This window comes from Micropterus dolomieu, unplaced genomic scaffold (genome assembly GCF_021292245.1).
Source record: "Micropterus dolomieu isolate WLL.071019.BEF.003 ecotype Adirondacks unplaced genomic scaffold, ASM2129224v1 scaffold_120, whole genome shotgun sequence".
Lineage (NCBI taxonomy): Eukaryota > Metazoa > Chordata > Actinopteri > Centrarchiformes > Centrarchidae > Micropterus > Micropterus dolomieu.
Genome location: NW_025744115.1, coordinates 6,114 through 26,618, shown reverse-complemented (window position 1 = coordinate 26,618; position 20,505 = coordinate 6,114). Strand labels below are relative to the sequence as shown.

General features: G+C 39.3%; 2 protein-coding genes across 7 annotated transcripts in view; both read right to left on the bottom strand.

The window, feature by feature from the left end:
- Window positions 1-455: 455 nt before the first annotated feature.
- On the bottom strand, window positions 456-9,112 carry nlrc3l (NLR family, CARD domain containing 3-like). Of its 2 annotated transcripts, XM_046043229.1 has the most exons (13): window positions 8,712-9,112; window positions 7,871-8,062; window positions 7,386-7,478; window positions 6,744-6,921; window positions 6,488-6,635; window positions 5,926-6,018; window positions 5,290-5,642; window positions 4,656-4,865; window positions 4,125-4,300; window positions 3,664-3,937; window positions 3,016-3,231; window positions 1,348-1,762; window positions 456-520 (listed from the first exon to the last, which is right to left on the bottom strand). In XM_046043229.1, exons 1-12 carry the CDS (start codon window positions 8,735-8,737, stop codon window positions 1,367-1,369), a joined length of 2,355 nt encoding a protein of 784 aa, XP_045899185.1. In that variant the 5' UTR covers window positions 8,738-9,112; the 3' UTR covers window positions 456-520; window positions 1,348-1,366. The 2 variants fall into 2 exon arrangements, with proteins under 2 accessions (XP_045899185.1, XP_045899184.1); XM_046043228.1 differs by having other exon boundaries at window positions 456-1,762.
- A 1,233-nt stretch (window positions 9,113-10,345) lies between these two features.
- Window positions 10,346-20,505, bottom strand: part of numa1 (nuclear mitotic apparatus protein 1) — a 15,402-nt gene continuing 5,242 nt past the window's right edge. For 2 of the 5 annotated variants that reach the window (XM_046043223.1, XM_046043226.1), the window contains exons 7-18: window positions 19,707-20,426; window positions 19,265-19,474; window positions 18,935-19,128; window positions 18,121-18,258; window positions 16,792-16,897; window positions 16,220-16,418; window positions 15,121-15,257; window positions 13,621-13,914; window positions 13,132-13,233; window positions 12,305-12,613; window positions 10,823-10,867; window positions 10,346-10,559 (exon numbers count right to left, since the gene is read on the bottom strand). In XM_046043223.1, coding sequence (XP_045899179.1) covers window positions 10,826-10,867; window positions 12,305-12,613; window positions 13,132-13,233; window positions 13,621-13,914; window positions 15,121-15,257; window positions 16,220-16,418; window positions 16,792-16,897; window positions 18,121-18,258; window positions 18,935-19,128; window positions 19,265-19,474; window positions 19,707-20,426 — 2,451 coding nt within the window. In that variant the 3' untranslated portion in view covers window positions 10,346-10,559; window positions 10,823-10,825. Of the gene's footprint in view, window positions 10,560-10,822; window positions 10,868-12,304; window positions 12,614-13,131; window positions 13,234-13,620; window positions 13,915-15,120; window positions 15,258-16,219; window positions 16,419-16,791; window positions 16,898-18,120; window positions 18,259-18,934; window positions 19,129-19,264; window positions 19,475-19,706; window positions 20,472-20,505 lie in introns of all 5 variants that reach the window. The other 3 variants (XM_046043227.1, XM_046043225.1, XM_046043224.1) reach the window with 3 other exon arrangements.

Genomic DNA, 20,505 nt, shown 5'->3' with positions numbered 1-20,505 from the left:
AAAGCTATATTTGTTAAGCTATAAGATGTTCACAGTAACCAGGCAAAGGCTGCTATGGTTTAAGTCTCTAACACAGATTGAGCAGAATTTGTTGCCCACGTTTCCTGGCAATAAAATAAACAGTTGTCATTTCATGATACTTTATCATCTGTTAACTTTAACACTTAATACATTGTTTTTAGGACCAATTAAATAAATATACAGTATACTGTATAATGCTACATGATAAATAAAAGGCTCCAAATAGACCCAGTGATCGGTATTGGCCGATGCTGCTTTCAGCAATCAGTGATCGTCCCAAAAAATCCTGATCGGAGCACCTCTAACACACACACACACACACACACACACACACACACACACACACCAGAAAGCCTTAAATATCCCTTTTTCCAGAGACAGTTCACACTAGTATCATCCTTTTCATAACATGACAAAACATGAGAAAACACAAGTTCATTGCTGGAATTCACCCTTTAGTCCGTTTTGTTACTTCTGTGTCAGATGGTAACATGAGAACCTAAAACAAAGAGGTAAACAAATGCAAACACAAATGCTGAAAGATCCAGTGTCACAAAATCTGTTTTGTATTGATGAATTGTCATGTCTTCTGATCTTTTAAGATTAGTTAAGTTAAAGATTCATTTTTTTCTTTTGTCACATTTGGAACAGGGGGAAAAAAATCATATCGAAATAAAACAGCTGAATAAAGACATGCAGTGCTGGATCAACTCCACTGTACTGGAATGCATAGAAAAACAGACTCTTTGATGTATTAAAGGGGACCTATTATGCTTTTCTATATATACCTACACCGGCCCTTGTGGTCTGATAAACAGGGAAGTCATGAAATTCATTGCCCAATATCGCTATTTTCCAAGGTAAGTTAAGGCTGTCATATGCCATGGAGCACACCAGCAAGAGGATGAGGTGGTGCAGACTCACAGAACTGGGTGTATAAAGAAGATGTAGGTCACAGAAGCTCACAGGCCAATCAGATGACAGGGGGCATTTGTTTTTGTTTTTTTAAAGAGAGGATGAACTGAGGGGCTGCATAAAGGCCCAGTATAAGATAAATAAGGATTTCTTAAAAACTATGAATAATACAAAGCTACTCTAGTGGAATCCCAAAATAAAAATATTAAACTGGAAATGAGCAAAATAGGTCCCTTTTTATCAAAACAATGTCTTTGTATGAAATATAATGTTATCAAAGCCAAAATGGCACAGACCTAAACAAGTCACTCTCAGTTCTGTTGAGTCTTGTCACACTTTGATCACTTTTAAATTCTATGGTGAGATATAACATATTGTCTTTTACTCATCATAACATGAAGTAACACTGACCTTCATGATCTCACCCACCTCACTCATCTTCCTGGGTCATTTCTCTAAGGCACTCCTTTAAGTTTCCCACTCGGTCTTTATATTTTTCTTCAGCAGTCAGTATCATGTGCTCCAGCAGCCGCTGCACCTCATCCAGTCCCCCCACCTTCGGCGCTTTGTGGCGGAAGAGATACCCACTCAGCTGATTGTCATGGCAGTCCGGGGAAAGCAAGCCGCACAAAAAGCGCAGGAACATGTCGTAGTGGCCCAGCGGGGAGCTGAGGGTTCGGTCCAGGGCACACTGGACCAGCCCTACTGCTGATTTGGTGTGATCCTTTGGCGTGAAGAACTTGGGCATATGCAACACCCCGGAGTCCAGAACGTTCTTAGACTCTGAGCGAAACATCGTGAAGACGTACAGAGCGGCAATGAACTCCTAGAGGAGAGAAGACATAGGGAGATTTTCAGATGATACCTTTGGGGTGTCCTGGTGTCGAGGCAGCCTAAGGGCTTGTCAATTCCAGGGGTATTTCTTTTGAGCAGCAGTGTGGTTTATCTATGGTTATTAAAGACCCAGTATTTAAAATGTTCACATGTTGTTTTAATGGTTCTGATATCACTTAGTATATCTGTAGAATACATGTATAGAGAAATGACTCTTTCCTCCTCTTGTAAAAAGGATAAAATATTCTTTATTACACATCTTGGTGAATATCATCATTTATAAAATCAAATCAGATTTGGGGCAACTAGCTAATACTATATAAATAAAAGACCTCTCTTGACTTGATGGTTCAGAAGTGAGTGTGTGTGTGTTTGGATCTCACACAGCAAAAACTATTTTTTACTTTCAAAGAGTGTGGCTCAGGTCTCTTAATTTCTCCCTCTTCCTTCTCCTTATCCCACAACATGGGTGAGGGAGGTGCAGGCGTAGGCTCTGTACCACTCTGTATTCACACCCAATTCTGAGCGATCCAATTACATCTGAAGCATTTGAATTAAATTCCTCTCAAAGCTTTACTCCGCCCACATATTGTGTTACACTTAAGAAACAAACCACACTAGGGAATCTAAAGACGCTCTAACTTCTGTTTCAGAGTAGCAGCACCTGCTTTATGCGGCTACCTCTGAGCACTTCAAGTTCTAAGTCAGCAGTGAGGAGGTGGGAGTTCATGTGTACTTATAACTCAAATATTTCAAACAAAACCCAAAAAACAACAATTACGAACACGATAACGAAGAAAGAAACAGATGACTTTATGCACACACCTGTTAAAAATGATGCCCAGCACTTTTTTGTGCCTCTTAAAATCACCCAGTGAACACTGCACTCTCCAAACTGTCTTGTTTCCCTCCATTATATCTGAATTTCACAGATCCCCTCCAGTCAAAGCCTTTGCTTCCAATAAATGGCTTCTGTCTGCTTGATTAGGTTTTTCCTTGCACATTCTTTAAAGCACATTTACTCGTCCCTCATTGAAAATTCCTGACTATATGAATATAATTATAAAAAGTTTAACTGCTGGGCAAAAGATGCCTACTTCACTGAAAAGTCCATTCTCAGTGTCTCACGACCAAACTAGACGTGATGTCACAAAATCCTGCTTGTATGTAAACTGAGCTTCAGCAGAGGAATGTGAACACAGCCATCTAGTGTCAAACTCTGCTAAATGGAAAAGGGTTTTTTACCTGAAAGGTGAAGTGTATAAAGCAGTACATCCTCCTTCCATCTGAGGCTGCGGTGGGGAGCTCAGTGCACATGCCGGAGAACACCGTCACCTCCGTCAACTTCAGCCCGTACTCCTTCAAGTCCTCTTCACAGAACACACTGATGTTCCTTTCCAGCATCTTAAACGCCATCTTCCCCAGCTTTGTCAGCAGGTGCTTGTCGTCACTGGACCATTTCTGAGTGGAAAAAATACACCAAATGCAGATTTCTAAGTAAAGCTCCACTTTGTTTGTTTTCTACATTCTGTCATACAGGTGTCCGTACTAGGGTTAAATTTTGAGCATAATAATGCAAATTGAAGGGGGACAAAAACAGTAACACTAATATAATACAGTCTCAACAATCTTCATAATGACATTTATTTCTGGTCTGTTGTCTCAGACAGCATCAGATCAGGGTGCATGATATTGTCTACAGATAAATAAATACCTGCTCTTAAAAAATAAATTACTAAATTCGAATTGTATTCAATACTAAACAATATTACTAACAGAAAATGGAATGTTGACAGAGAAAATCTGTAGCCCCATAGCATTTTTGTTTTTAATTTTGGTACTTGTTAAAAAAAAAAAAAAAAAAGGAGAAAGCCACAAATAAATGCACAGTACTAGGTCATTATCCGCCTTTCCATAGTAGAACTGCAGCCTGCGATTGGTCTGGACGATCAAAATGCTGACGTAGAACGGCGTCAGCCTGGGTGGGTGCACCCCGTAGCCCTGATAACGGTAGCAGCGCTCGAACACAGTGGCCACCATCCAGCAGACAAAGGGTTGGCGAGCGAGCATTCGGAGTGTCGGCAGGCGCTTGTAGTGTGCCACGATATTTGCTGCTTGTTGTGCATCGCAAAAGCGTTTTGTCAGGTAGTCATCTTTCATCTCATCACTGGAGAAAAGGGGAAGGGGAGAGATAAAACTGGACTGAAACAGGATCAAATAAATTTAGAGTTGTACTGTTGCTACAGTAGTACTTCACTGATCGAACACATTCACAGGATGGCAAGTACACAAAATCATGAATAAAAGTTAATTACAAAGTAAAAATAGGACACACAGAACATCTACACACTCACCTAAAGCCCTGTATTTCTGTGACAACGTCTATGAGTCGAGATGGTATTTGTGAGACAGCTGCCCGTCTCCCCAGGATCCAGATGCGGGCGCCACGAAGCACAGTGCCTCGGATGATATTCACAATCAAGACGTCCGGATGTGCTTGGGTGTAATTGTCATTTATTACTGGAGCATTCTGGAGAGAAGAACAGACAAATACATCAGCTCATCTGGATTAAGATGTTTTTAAAACATGCCTGGATTGCTCAGATGACCATTTTGCATTTTAAAAACTGGCTATTTATACTTTGCACTTTGAAAAGCCCTATCTATAAAAATAGCACTGTCTTCTTGGATACAGAAAGTAGATATCAGAACTTTTGAGTGAGTTACAATTTGCTTATTATTTGTCAATAGTTCAATGTGAAGGTGCTGTCAAAATTACAGAGATTTTAAACTTTATATATGTGGTTATGTTTATAATTAGGGTTCTAAATATTCTCGGTTAAATATGAATGGGTGACTCAGGTGTATGTGTGCAGATGGGATACCTCCCAATCCAGGGGCGCTTGGTAACAATCAAACGAGTCCATTATGATGAGAAATTTACAGTCCTCTTCCTCCAGGTATTTCATGCCTTTGCACTCGGGATGATAATATTCTATCACTTCCATGATGGACATCTTTTCTGAAGGAAGAGGGTTGTTGGTATGCAGAAGCCAGAAAGTTCGGAACGAAAGTTTGATGACAAACTGCAGGTCCTGAGCAAAAGTGGACAAGAAAATGGTTTCAGTCCATTGTGAGAATTACTCGTGATAAATTTCCATTTGCATGTTTCATCTGTGTCAGTAAAACATACAGTACACAGTATCAATGAGAGGTTTTCTGTTGCAGCTACAACAGCTATGTAATTCAACGTTTAAGCAGAATGAATCAGTTTTAGCCACTTGAGAGGCCAAACAAAGCCAAGTAAATCTCACACACACACATTTTCCATATTACAGCCTTATAAACTAATATGATTGGCATGTATCTACAGTATCTGACGGTTTAGATTGCCAGATGCTCTGCTGTGTTCACAGGTTAGTCGTTAACTTTGTCTGTCTGTCGTTGGGTACCGGAGAGTTGTGTTTTTTAAGCTTTTCCACTGACAATTGGACTTTTCTTTAAAAAAAATAAAATCACCTTATTGGCACGCAGTTCTGCCCAATCCAGGGAGAATTTCCCCACAGAGACAGACATGCCAATTCCTGGTATCCCAGTGGTCAGCACCGTCCTCACCGGCCTGCCATCATCCGTCTGTAGTCGGAACAGATTGTTCACGCTAACGAAGGTGTCGGCACCGGGGACTTGGACAGGTGTCGGAGGGTGGGGTCGGAACTCATGGGAGGGGTCAATTCCTCCATAACCACAGGTGGAAATCTGGGGCTCAACGTAGATGGTATCTAGAAGATTCTGCCTTCCGGCTCGAACAACACCCTCACGGATGACTTGGTGTTTTCTGATTAAATATTGCTTCAAATGAAAACGGATCATCGCTGGTGGTGGAGAAAGATAAAGAGGAACATACTGAATACTGCATTAGTTTCACATTTCCTTGGGGAAAAAAATATCTATTTCTAGTAACTTTGGACCTGCTACACACCTAACATCCTCAGATTCATAGAGAAAGCCATCTATGCTTTGTTAAATAACTTTTTTGTGAAAATAATGTGTATGGAAAATAATACTCATGTCAAAAACGCAGCAACAACATTCAGATTCAATTAAAATTTCACCAGTAGCAGCTGGTGTGTTGGAATAAAACCAGTTTCCACTTGCCTCTCTTGCACTGATTCCGTAGCTCGTCTGCCTTCGGTTTCTGGTTGACACTTTCAAGGGTACTTATAGTGTGCAACAGGGAGCGATCCTGGCCTGTGGAACAGAATTTTAATATAAAATAAAAACAGTAAGCAACCACTGACAGTATATAATTCCCGGAGCACAACACAAGGCTGTATTCTTATTTTCTTAACAATGCATTTTACTGTTAAGGAAAAAATAAATATTCCAGCTGCAAAATTGACTACAAGTAAATTCTAGTTTTTTTAAACAATCAAGTTCACAAAGTGCTCACGTCAGATCTGCCATCCCATCATTCAAAATAAATCTCTCTATAAAATATTACTTGTAGCTCACAAGAAAACAGTAACTAATTATTGGTTAGATAAGGAGCCAACAACAAAGGGAGATTGGATAGCGATATTAAAGGAAATGTATGAAATGGAGAAACTGACCTTTTGTTTAAGACTTAATATCAATAAAATCCATAAGTAGAACCCCAAATGGTGTGTACACATGAATGTAGATATTACATAGAAGGAATAACAAAATGTTTCCTTACCAAGGATCTCCAGGATCCTGTCCACAAAATCGAGAAGGTCTCCCTCCATCACCTGCTGCAGCGTTATGCCTGGTTCCCATTGGTAAAACCACATCTTAAATTTGAATAGCTCTTCCTTAGTGAGGGATGTCACACTACTCTGGATGCACTGCAAAGAGAACGAAAACACAAGTTAACATGATCCTGCAGAAATGACAGGTACCCTTGGGGCCATATTAAGAAGAAGCAACAATCACAGTTTTATAATTTTACCAACCTTGAAAATGTGAGGTAGGTCCTGTTCTGGGTGTAGCCTGCCAGGCTGGCCGTTCTCATCAGTCTGAAATATGTCATCTGGTTCAACTGGCTCAGGTGGTTCTGGGGAATGAGTTACCAAAAGGTCATCCATATCCTCCTCATCATCTTCTTCTGAATTATCCCCCAGATCAGAAGACCTGGGAAACAATGGGAACCCCAGAGCTATGGTAAGAAAGTGCACTGCAAATATTGTCCAGTGATGACTGTGATTTGTGATGTGTTTTGATACGTTTTCACAAAGATAGTAAACACTTGTAGAGATAAACAGACCATTTTTAATAAATGTTTTATGTTTTCACATGTAAATAATAAAGTTAGTACAAAAAAAATACAATAAATGATTTAAAATGGTGGTCTAGATTAATTTAGACAAAGCATTCTATAGAATCAAAAGAAACTTATACAGCAACTCTATGAAAGTACTTTTAACATTAAAGCTTTCAGCTGCATGACTGCTCCGTTAAGATGCATCCTTTCATTATTTTTAAGTCAGATACTCATACAATTATGACATTTAGGTGCATCAATAAAACATCCCTAAGCAAAAATAACTACTGCTTTGCTTCACATCGTCTAGATTTATGATAGACATGTGTGTCACCTGGTGTCAATGACAACTGCTCCTGGTGGTTGGGTCTGCTGCGTGGTCATTGTGTAGAGGGTCTCTGGAGACTCTGAGCGAATCATCCGCAACCTGGACAAAAAGTCGGGTAAAATCCACCTTTTAAAACCTGGTTAAAATCCTATTAGCAATTTCTAAGTCATTGAACCTTTCTCTTAAAAATAACAATGTGGAAAACTTAACCTGTGTTGGCCTCCACAGAAAAACACTTCAGCCATTCGTTTTTACTAAAATGAATTAAGGTAGAATATTGGTATTTAAAAGTTGATCCTCCACCTTAACAATTACACACCCCTCGCATCTATGCAACTCTACCGAACAACAGCTCTGGTGCAGGGTTATACTGGCCACAGTACAGATCACAGCAAAAGTAGTCAGCAGTAATGTACAACTTTAGCCATATGTGGTTAAAAACACACATACACATTAGGAAAAGGCTTATATAGCAAAGCAAGACACGGTACCCTGTCGCGTCATGAGTAGTCGATTCCTGTAGCACTGGATAACACTGGGAAGCGCTGGCCTCTGCACCCTCTCCTTCATTTTCCTCCTCCTCCATCATATCACTGTCACTCTTCATTGAACCATAGCTGGAGGGTGGTCTCTGCCTCTTTTTCTTCTCCTCCTCCTCCTCCTCACTCCCCTGCCTTAAGATGCTGAGGGTGACACAAAGAGGGTATTAGTATGCCAGTGGCTGTGACTTGTTAGTCGAAAAGGTCAGATAATAACCACTGAGATATGTCATAGAAGAATTAGCAGTAGTGAAAGAAGTAGTCAGATAATTTACTTAAGTAAAGGTACTGATACCACTGTTAAAATACTCTACACTACCAAGTAAAAGTTCTGCCTTCAGGTGCATTCAAAGTAAAGCTGTGCAAGTATTTTCAGCTAAAGTACTCATCTAGCAGAAACATGATCAAATTAAAAGACAGGGATCATGTGTTTGGATTGATATTACTGGTGCATTCGTATGTATGTTGCATATTATCCTGTATACGTTTGACGCTGAGCCAACTGTTACTACTTTATATACATACTGTGGGTAGTTTAATCTACAGCAATGCATCAAACTATAACGTTATAATATCATATAACTAGTTTATACAAGGTTAGGTAAATCAATAAACAACTTAATTAGATGGATAATATGGCTAATGTAATTTCACGTTAACCGAAGCAAGTACTTTAACTTTGCTTGTCAATAATGTGTAACATGCATTGCTAAAGTGACAGAGGATTATAATATAAAGACGGCAGGCTAAATTACCTCATCTTCCTTGCCAAAAAAGCTGCGACAACACCCACCTTGCAACTTCGGTGTCCGGGTCCATGGCGTGGCTGTAAGACACTCACACACCTCTGCTATAAAAACTTATTTTTTAGAAACTACTTACGACTTACTTATCGCAATAACTTTACGTCCAGAAAAAAAAAAGATTCCGCCGCGTTAACGTTTAGTTTGACATACAGGCACTCGCTCTCGGCGGTTAGTTATGCTAACACATGTACTAAAGATTGGGTTTAGGAATACACAGACGCTCTAGAAATGAACGTTTCCCATCAAATAATCGATACGACTAAAATAACACTATAAACGGTGAGATAATGTCACCGGCCACGCATTTTAACTTCTTTCTGCTACGTTTTGTCTGCTCCGGCTCTTACTTTCAGTTTCTAGTCGTTTAGAGTTCCTCCTACAGCTACAGGACGACTTCCAGACCACACCCTTCAGAATAAAAGCATAATCTAAGGTGTTCACGAAAGCATCCACACGTTGACAGCACAAACATGCACAGATAATGTACAAAGCTCATGCTGACATATCCATTTCGAGCCTAAATTGTCCACGGTTAAAAAAAAAAAAAAATTAAAATAAAATCTGTTGATTGTTAGTGCAGATACTCAATGTTCTGTTTGGCCTGCGCTTTATTTTCATGTTCTCATTTTATCTTTAGATATGCAACATACTTTAGGCACCCAAACTGTATAACATGATAATACTGCAATACCCCCTTTAATTTAAATGCACAAATCAGACATCAAATTACTTTTCTCCTCACACAAAGTCACCATTGTACAATATTTAAAGTGACATTATACCATCTTTCTTACTTTAAGAGCCAAAGTGATTTTTGTTACATAGCTACAGATTAAATGCGCAATAAACAGGTTAGACCAGGTGTACAGTTTGTAAATTAATTGTTCACGCATACTAATAACCTATGCTACACCTTTACTGACTACCATTATTTAGCCTCCAGTTAAAAATGGTGCACAGAATTTCTAATCTTAATTATTTACACTGATCAGTCATGTGTTTTCATGTACTAGGTATGACAAGTACATAGACTTTACAAATACAAAAAAAAAAAAACTATTACTCTAAATATTCTGCTTTTGTTCTGAAGGTTCGAGACGCACAGTGGAAGTTGTGTTTGAGTGGGCGATAAAGGGACCTCTTCATGTGGGGAAACAGTCAGCACTATACCTCAAACCAGGTTTAAATGAACTGCAATAGTATAAATTATTATTTAATTTGAACTGACATGTGACACTGGATTTCAGAGCTTCCGCCTTTCAAATTTAACATGTAGAACACCAACATTTTTGGATGATGATTTCCTAGGAAATACATTTCATCAATCAAAATTGACTTCCAATGTAATAAATATGCTTAAATTAAGGAAGCTCATTCTGCCAAGTTAGCAAAAAGGACCAAAACTAATTGATGAGCTGAAGGAACGTGCTACCTAACTTTAAAAACTTTAATATATAGTTTGATTAACTGTCAGAATTAATCAGATTATTTGAACACATTTAAACAATGAATGGTTAAGGACACAAGAGACACTGCTTTGACTTGATCCATGAGCTGCATTCAGTCACTCAACTCTTGAGAACTGGTTAAGGGCTCAACTAGGAGGCTTTGCCACAATGTGCAATTTTTTTATTGTTTTATTGACAAACATGTAAATATAATACAGAGAAAAATAAAAGGCAGATTAAGACAAGATTGTCAAAAGTCCCAACGACAACAATAAAAACAAAGTTGGGTTTGTGAAAAGAAAAAAGTGAAAAAAAAAAAGTATGATCAAGTAAAACTGTGGACTCCAATTTGGGAACCAGTCCTCACACCTTCATCCTGCTCATCATCTGTGGGATATATAAAAAAAAAAAAAAAATAAAAAAAAAAAAAATCGAATTAAACAACAGAAACACATTTCAATAAAATATAAATATGACTTGTAAAGTGCTGCCAGTGCTTGGTATTTGACAGACATGTGGATACCCCTTAGGTTGATAAATAAAATGAACACACCGTGAGTTATTATAATATAAGAACCAACAGCCAGCCAGTGTGAAGAAAAAAAGCCCCATTAACTAAATTAAAATTACTTTTATTAAGCAATATTGACCTTTTAACATCCAGCAGGATTTTCTTCATTTATAGACACAAGCGCCTGAAAACATTGTTCAAAATCAGCAGTTACTGAACACACATCAAGCAAGTTCTTATCACGCAGTTTTGCTTCATAAGCTTTATTACTAATGAGGGACACCCACACATAATCCGTCTCCAATAGTTTTTCCAATATACGCAAAAGGTACCAGTTTATTAGGTACACTTGTACATGTTAATGCAATAGCCCTGCAATGCCAAGTGCCACAGAGGAGTTGACAAGAATCCTTTTAGAGATTATAGTTGGGGTTGTTCTAGACTGCGTCATATTAAGACGCTACATTGCTCTGGCTCCTTAATGCGTAAATTAGGAGGGACCACTGACTATGGACTCAAATTACCATCAAGTTTAGACTCAAGTGTAACAACAAAAAAGTGTATCACTACACACATACTTTACAAACATATTATTCATTCATTCATTCATTCATTCATTCATCAAAGCAGAAAATGCTTAGTTGCGTTACATCCACATTACCAGGGAACTGGCACACCTGAACAGAATGCCACTGTTAAACCTGTTTGACAAGTAAAAAATTGTGTGGTATTTTCCTTGTACAAAAAACAGGTATTACAGTGGCTATGCTTTCACCTGATTGGCACTGATTGTGAAAGTAACCTTCTGCAAATACCATGTATCAAAAACCAAATCTGTTTGTTTGTAATAGAGTGTTTCTCACTATAACTTGGAGGTTTTGACCAGTAGCACAGCTGTACAGCGCAGTGCTCATAAGCGGATCCTTGCATAGTTTGTATGTTGTTTTACCACTGCACCTGGGGGTGACATGGTCTATATGTCTGCTGACAGCAGAGGGCGGTAATGTACGATAAAAGTAACCATGTAAAGCAATATAAATACCGTGTGAAAACATTAAAAAAATAGATCGATACGATGTATTTTAGTGTGAAATACTGAACGTACATTATGAATATGTTCACAATGAGTGCGCACCAAAAGTCAACAGGCACATTGCCAGTTAGGTGGGGTTTCCACTCCATTTCAATTCAGCACACATAACGGTACAAGCTGTTCTTACCAACTTAAAATGGACAGGCACTGTTCGACAAACCACACTTACCAGTAGAACTGTAAACATTGCAGACTATTAATTTATCTCACATGGTTTGTCGTGACTGTAACCAAATGAAAAAGTTACTGTACGGTCTTACCGACACAAGCTTTGAAAACATTAACTAAAAAAATTTACCACAGTACGTGCGGCTGTTTGATTATCAGCCGATAGAGATTCTACATCATACCTATTGCCTTATATGCCACCTGGACTCCTTTTAAGCAGATTATCCCTCCCTTGCCATAACAACAAGTAGCACGCTGCCATGGGCAAATTAAGTGCAGACAGAGAAAACTCCACAGGGTACCTTAAAAAGGATGTTTTAAGTGTACCTTGTTAAACACTGAACGAATTTGTCTGTTTACCTTGCGAGCACTAGCGGTCAGTCCAGGAGACTTTGCAGTACTGGTGGTGGCTCGTGGAGACTTCCTCTGTCCTTTAGCTGCCACAAGAGAGCTTCCAGTTCTGCCTGCTCGCCCCACTCCAGTGCGAGAATTTGCAGAAGGCGTGTTTTCCTGGAATTTGCGCGCAGATGTCTGAGCTGGCGACTTCTTTGAGCTTTTGCCCGGGGATTTCCGCGTGGAGCTGCGTAGTTTGTTCAGCCCTTTCCTCAGGTAGTTGTTGTTCTTAGGGGTGTTCTCAACAGTGAACATCATAGACTGCCTCCGCTCGGCCTAAGAGAGTAACGTAAGTGAAATTATTATGGATGCATGCAAAACACAATGTGTATGATTACATTATCAAACAATGTTGTTCCTGTCCCTGCGGCGCACCGCTGCTGGATCACGCACGGCACAAAAATTTCCCACGACCATTAAACTATGCGCTACAAATGTTTTCAGTCGCACACTGTGCGAGCACGGCAACACTCAATGCTCAGCTCGCTTCCTCTCCTCGTTCTATGTAGAACATACGTGACAGATGGTATTATAAGAGCAGCGTAACTCTGAATCAGGAGGTGCGTAGCGAGTGTTTGATTGTCCGAGTGGCAGAAAGTGACTGAACACGAGCGCAGGAAAATATTCTGGCAGTAAATGTACGGTATCTGTTACAGTGTGTCAGCTTCTCAAGACCAAGAAAAGTCTGTTGTTTCCCCCCTGCTGAAAAAAAATCCTAGAGGAAACACTGTGTGTGTGTGTGTGTGTGTGTGTGTGTGTGTGTGTGTGTGTGTGTGTGAATATATTACACTCACTGGACTGAGGGCAGGGTGAAGCTTAGAGGTGGAGGGCCCACTGTTCACATTCTTGTTTTTGGGAGTCAGTGGACGGGGGAAGCAGCTGGCCTTCACCCTTTTCTGTCAGACGGAGACCGAGAGAGATAAGTACAAGTTACAATTATGACTTAATTTTGCTTACATTCATGTAGTTTTGTGACTGTACAATGACTATCACCAAAGAGCTTAAGATAAGAGTATGAAAGACAGACACAAAAACTGATCTTCAGGGTAATGACAAAGACACAGTATAACATAATTAGTGTATTGTTCCACTATGAAGTGGACAATAAAATCTGAACACTAAACTTTAACATTATTGCCTCATGACAAACTATATATTAAAGAAAAATACATCTTAAAAAAAGAAGAAAGAAAGAAATTACATAAAACATGTGTCTACTGCGCCACAGTCAGACTTAAGCATGAAGTAATGCAAGATGTAACTATGTACAAATGCAAACAAACCTCTGGCGAAGTCTGATGTATGGACAATGTAGATGAAGACCGCTTAGTCCCTTTCGGACTCCTGAGATGAGAGGAGCTGACCGTGTTGGATGGCAGCTGGCCTGGCATCAAGGACATGCGATGAGAACGTCTGCTGGCTGCGGCACCTGCGTGTCCCACCATGAGGGAGTGCCGGTGGGAGGAGAGAGAGTCTTGCAGCTGGCCGGGCATCATAGACGCCCGACGGATTGTGTCAGACGGGTCGCCCATTCTGAGTTCTTCATCTGTAAAAACGAACACACTGCCATGGCCGGTCTAGAGGAAGAGACAGAGGGTTTTTTTTAAAAACTGAAACTTCCAATCTTTTAAAGCTATAATAACATTTGCCAATCACATGCCTGAATGCTGAAAGGGCAAAAAGGCAGGAAAGATATAATGAGACCCTCCCACACCCCAATAAAACTGGCCGCGGCTCTATTATAACATGGATGGTAAAGCAGGACCCATGACAATAACTTATTGTGTGATGTGTTGCAGTGGGAATCCGAGTCAAAGTGTCTAATCCACTGCTCCATCGCAACCTCTCTATAATTATTTTTTTGTATTAATTTTTTACCAAACTTCAACAGCTAAATGTGCAACATGCAATAATTGAGTCTATACCTAAATAATAACTACTAACTTTCAAATTAGTTCAGTAGAAGTTTTAATGAATAAGAGACAGCAGCAAAGGTTGTCGCCTGTTTAAGACCTGGTGGCCTAATTGTTAAAGTAGCACATCTAGATAGGTAGCATAAATCGACGGAACACTTTCTGAGTTTCACGTTGCTGTGTTGCTTTAGCTGATGCCTCAATTAGCCTAAGTATAAATGTAGAATGGTTCGCGGTCAAAATCTTTTTGCTGGTCGCACAAAGTTTACAACGGACGACAACGTTCTTTGCATCTTAGACTGTGACACAATAATGGCAATAATGTTTCTTACAGCTGTCGAAAATACCTCTCTCCCTGTTCTCTAGTCTTCCTTTAGCTTTTTGGCTGACAGCTGCTGCTGACCTGCATCGCGGTTGCGCATTTACGTCAGGGATGGTGCGTTCAGTAGCGCAGCGTTACCTGGATTAGTAACCTAACTGTAATAATGTAACTGTTTTGGAAATAGTAATCTGTTACATTACTGTTTACTGGGAATAGTAAAATTACAGTATTACTGCCCAACACGTTACGTACCACTGATGCGTGAGTGCGACTGTGGTACACACTGCGCAGGTGTGGAATTGGCAGCTGAACGCAAACGAACATCCTTGTTGATACTTGAAAAAGAAGAAAACTTTACACAAGTCAGCCTGTAGATGTCCTCAAATCCTTCCATTTCATTTGGCCAGCTCCAGTACTTACAGATCTGGAAAAATCCACTTCCCTAAGCATTATTTATAACCGTCTCCACAACTAATTAGGAATATCTTTAATGTGCATGTGTGGTTGTATGCTTGTTGTTCAGCATGTCTACAAGTATCCCTACTAACCTCAGACTCCACAGGGTAGCTGCTCTTTAGATGAGGAAGGCAGGCCTTGTTCCTGGCCTGGAGCTCAGCAATCCTCATCCAATCGTCAGGTGCACCGTCTGGCTCGTTCTCTGCCCCCACGCAGAATGTACTCGTGGCTGACGACAAACAGATGTTGACAAAATAAATGAGATGTACATGCGGGTATTACAGTAGTCAACAACTCTCTGTGATCAATTACTATAGTTTATCAATAACTAATTAGTACGGCTGTACTCATCGGTGATTCACATTATCAGTGGAAAAGCCCTAGATTCTAATCTAAAATTAAATCAAAATCAGAATAGCAGCATGGCATGTTGTAAACCTTTACAAAACAGAGTTTTGTCTCCAAGTCAGTTAAGAGCAAGTATCTGTGATAGAAAATGTGATGGAATCAGGACAGTGTGACTGTTTTCTGCTACAGTACTGAATGCTAGTTAAGACGGCTAAACACAATTAACTCCTCAACTGTCGTACAGGGTGATCAACTCCTTGTCTGAGAAAATCACAGGTAAACAAAGGGCTCTGAATTGCACTGTTAGTTGTCAGAGGCTGTGAATGTCTCATGTATTGAAGAAAAAAAATAAATAAATAAATAAATAATAGGTCAAGTGGCTTAAACTTTGTTTTTTTTTTATACATTAAATGTTGGTTGTAGCATTGTAGCCTGCTAATATGATGTCTCAGGTTTCCAATGACGTGTTTTTAAGTAAGGTGTAGATGTAAACATGAACCAGTCTGGTTCTGAAGGATTCAGGATATGGAGAAAATTTATCAGATAAAAAGAAAGTCATTTTTATGCAAACATGCCATTTAATTTTCCAAGTGTCAAAATGTGAGAAACTCTTACATTACAGTTAATTGAATATATTGGGGTTTTGGCCTGTTGGATATAATACAATATAATGGCGTCACCTTTATGTCTAGGTAATTGTGATTGTCCCCTTTCAGTGTTTTCTGTTCGTTTCACCCGTAGCTCCATGTTACTCACATGGGTTGAAAAGGCAAAAAAATAAATAAATAAATAACACTTAACAGCTCTGCATGTTTTCTGCAAGTGAGAATTGTATCTACTTACTTTGTGAATGGACTGCGCTCCGTCTGTACCCTGGAAGACCGATGAGCTGGTCGTTGGCAGCGCCGGTCATTCTGGCAGGTGTGCCAAAGAGCTCCATAGACACGGGTTGTGCAGAGGGAGCATTGGAGAGGTTTGGTTGGGAGCGAGCGGAGGCCAGACTATAGAAAGTTTCATCAGCTTCACTTCCACCTGGGGTTTTCTACAGATCACAGTTCAACAATCAAATACGGCTACAATAATACTGTAGTGGGAGTGTGGCGATGTTTGAAGTGCAAGAAAAAAAAATTCAGGTTCAGTAGTACACCACTCTATAGTTAACATTTTTATAGTATGATGGATTAAAAATTAGGAAAATAATAGAAGTTATAGATACGTTTTTTTTTTCAATTAGGAACCAAGTTAAAAAAAAACAAAACAAAAACAGCTTTAGCCTCAAAACGCACAAAGACGATATTTAAGAAAGGGAGAGACAGAAACCATTGTGATTATTAAACGTTAATGATTATTGAACAGTGTTGTGTTGGTGTGAACATGCATAACATGCAACAAGTTTGCAAGCAAGTTTCCTCCACCTTGGTCATGGTGATGTTAATAACCTGAGTGGTCCTGCGTCGCTTCACAGAAGAAGTTGGATTTCTACAGGCTGAATCCACTTCCATTTTGTGCGCTGTACTGGTCCTAGGCGATGAAAAAGAAAACAAGAATCTCAATAATAAGAAAAAAAAACCTGTTTGGTTACTCAAAAAAATAAATAAATAAATAAATAAATAAATAGTCAGGAAATTGTGTGCGTTTAAGGAAGAGAGAATTGCCCGGCCGATTTTTTATATTTTTATTTTTATTCCAAACCGATAAATCACTGGATGATTATTTTTAAATACCACAAAATAATGAACTTTAGATGAGCTGAGTGCTTAAGTAAATCCGTATTCACTGTTGCATGGTTAAACATATGAAGCCTGTAGTCAGGACAACTACTGCTTACTGCTATTTCTACTCATCCTTGTATTGTGGCATGGTTTGGGAACCTGAATCTGGCCAAGAAGAATAGGCTTAGTCGACTTGTCAGAGTGGCCATTAAAAATATGGGGGGGACCAAACACAGAACCTTTACGATCGGCAGGTCGCAAGTTCATGCCATATTGGCTTGTACCGACATCCCCTGCAGGGGGAGTTTGAGATTCTGCCCTCGGGCAGAAGATAGACTTCCATACTCAAAGACTCTTTTGTTTGCACTGCAATTTGTAGACTAAATTTGCACAAATGATTGAAGCACAAGCACTTTTCCACTGAGCAATTTGCACACCTCGTCTTCATATGAAGTAATCTTATTGTCTCTCTGTCCTGTCTGGTAAGTTGTATATATGATGTACTGAATGTTTTTAATACCTGACTGCAAGCAAATTTCCCCTAGTGGGAGAGTCAAATTTTACTTAACTTGATTTGGATGAGCTATACTAAAATCTAAAGGATTATAAATTATATTGTTCAAGAGTTCCAACATTTTTACTTCTATCGTCATAGTGCTATTACTGTTATCTACAAATAAAATTTTTCAAATTGACTACTAGTAAACTGATAATGGGTTCAGGCAAACAAAACATTTTGACTAGTCTTGAAGAGCATAGCTTTTATACTGGTGTTTACTCTGGATGATAGAGGATTTCCACATACAGGAAAACTGACAACAGGAGAAGCTGAAATCAACCCAACTGAATTTTCTAAAAATATATTCACAATGTAATGAAGGTTGAGTAAAGCTTAGCAATTTATAAAAGACATTAAAATCTACAGTCAGTATACAATATACTGAAAATATATATCAATATATATTAAAAAGAAAAAAACATGACAGTGGATATTCTGTGAAAAACCAAGAGTGTCTCAACTGTGTGATGTACCTGTTGATCTGTTTGTTGTTTATTGGTGTAAAGTAAAGGGTTTCCAGTGACTCGGCACATAGACCCCGGCGTTTCTCTGCCAAGCGCTCTGAACTGCGGACAAGCGGTGTGCTTGATTCATCAGGCTCTGAGAGTTTCCTGCAAAGGTAAAAAACACAGTATTGAGAGAGATTACACAATAGATTCCCACTACTCTGATGAAAGATTTTCTGGCTTTTCTGCCTTTCTCAAGTTTTATTTCTTCCTCCTTTACCTTGTTGTAGCATTATGACAATGGGAACTCATTAGTTGGAAAAACATTAAGTAAACTTTTTTTTGTTTGTTTTTTAAACATAGTGCAAGATTACAAACCCAAATAGGTGAAAAGCAGGAGATGGTCTCTTTTCAGCTTTTCATTTATTCAGTTATTTTGGGTAGAAAAACTGTCTGATTGAAATTTGAGTGTTTAGATGCAGTTAGCAGTTTTAAAGAGTGTGTAGAGAGAAGATTTTGCTTGTCCTGCAAAATGTGGCATGTCACCAACATAAATACACTATACTTTTATTTTGAATTTTGAGGTTCACTCATTTAGTAAATGGCATAACCCAAAGAAGAACAAAAGGGATCAAAAATATATAAATAAATAAATTTAAAAAAGCTGATCCTTCAGATTGGCTCCTGACATTTTTAACTACGAAAATGAAATGCCAGGATTTTCTAAACACTATAGAAATGTTTTCTAGTACTTTTAATCAAATTATGAAATAGCTGCAATCACAGTGAGATATCTGCAGACCTGAAATATTTCAGGCTATTTTTATTAAAGGTGTATTACCTTGTGGAGTCCAGAAAATCTTCCAGAGAGCTCTGGTCCAGACTGTCAGCACTCATGGTTCTCTTCACTTCAAGTGCTCTACTGTGAACACCTGAGCGCATGCCGGGAACCTCAAAGAAACATGTCTCTGTTGACCTTTCTTCTTTAACTTGAACCTTATTCTGTGCACGCAGTTTACGGTCAGCAAAGGTCAGCTAAAAGAATACAGATATAACGATATCGACCAAGATCAGGGTGATATGCAGCAAAAATGCACCAAAGTCATTGAACTCAGTGTGCTGTTATCCAGCGATGAAAAAGACTGTTTTTCAAATGTTTGAAAATACCAACCTGTGCCTCCAAACTAGCCACCGTGCTCACAAGTTTCTTCTCACTGGTTAGGGCTTTCTCCAAATCCAGTTGAAGAATCTTCTTTTCCATGGCAATGGCCTGTACTTCTCGCTCTTTAGCCTCTAAGGAATGTTTGAGATGGGCCACCTCCTCTTGGCTTTCCTGAAGAAGCTGCTTTTTGCCATTGTAATGGTTCACTGCCTTCTCCATCTGTGGCATTGTGATGAAAAAACAAAGAACTTAGTATTAATCTCTTAGTCAAGCCTACTCATCTGACACCAAACGAACAAACCAACCAAGTATGCTCATGAAGAGAGCAGGAGCAGTTGATATTACTGGTCAATAAGTAAAAAGCATAAAACAAAACGTCTATATCAATCATTTTATGATGTATACAGAGATCAAGTAGTGAGACTGAATTGTGTTTTGTGGTCACACCAACCTGTGCCTTGTAGTGTTCTGCAGCCTCCGATTTTGCCGATAGCTGTTTCTGGAGGTCTCTCTCAGTCTGAAGGAAGCAGCATTCTTTCTTACTTTGAGATTCTTTAAGCTTTTGGATCTCGTCTTCACGCAAAGAAATCTGTTTCTGCAGAATCTCAGCTTGTTTGACTTTCTCTTGTAGGCTTTGGAGTGCTTCCCTCTGTTGAGTATTTTCTTGCTCTTGATGAGCAAACAGATTTTCCTTGGATTTCAAAACCTCCTCAGCTTTCCTCAGTGATGAGCGTAGAGTCTCCACTTGTGTCTTTAAATCTTGGATCTGTTGCTGTAGAAGTTGCGACTGCTCTGAGCCATCAGTCTTCAGCAGAATCAGCTGTTCCTCTTTAATCCGGATCTCCTCATTCATCTTCCTCACCTCTTCCTCAGAAGCAGAGAGTTGTCGCTGCAGGAGATCATTCTGATGAGCGCTCTCCTGCTCCTGGCTGGTGAGCACAGCTAGCTGAGTCTGAATCTTCTCTTCAGCCTTTCTGAGAGAGTCACCCAAATTAGCTAGTTGGCTTTTTAGACATTCAATCTCTTGCTGGAACAAGTCAGAATTTATGGAGCTCTCTTTATTTTGTTCGACCAGCTGTTCCTCTTTAGCCTTGATCTGCTCCCTAAGCCCTTTCATCTCCTCTTCAGAGGTTGCCATCATGTTTTGGAATGCATCTTTTTCCTGAGAAATCTCCATTTCCTTCTGAGTCAGCAGGTTCTCTTTTGCACGAACCTGCTCTTGTGTAGTCTTCAAGGATTCATCCAAACTT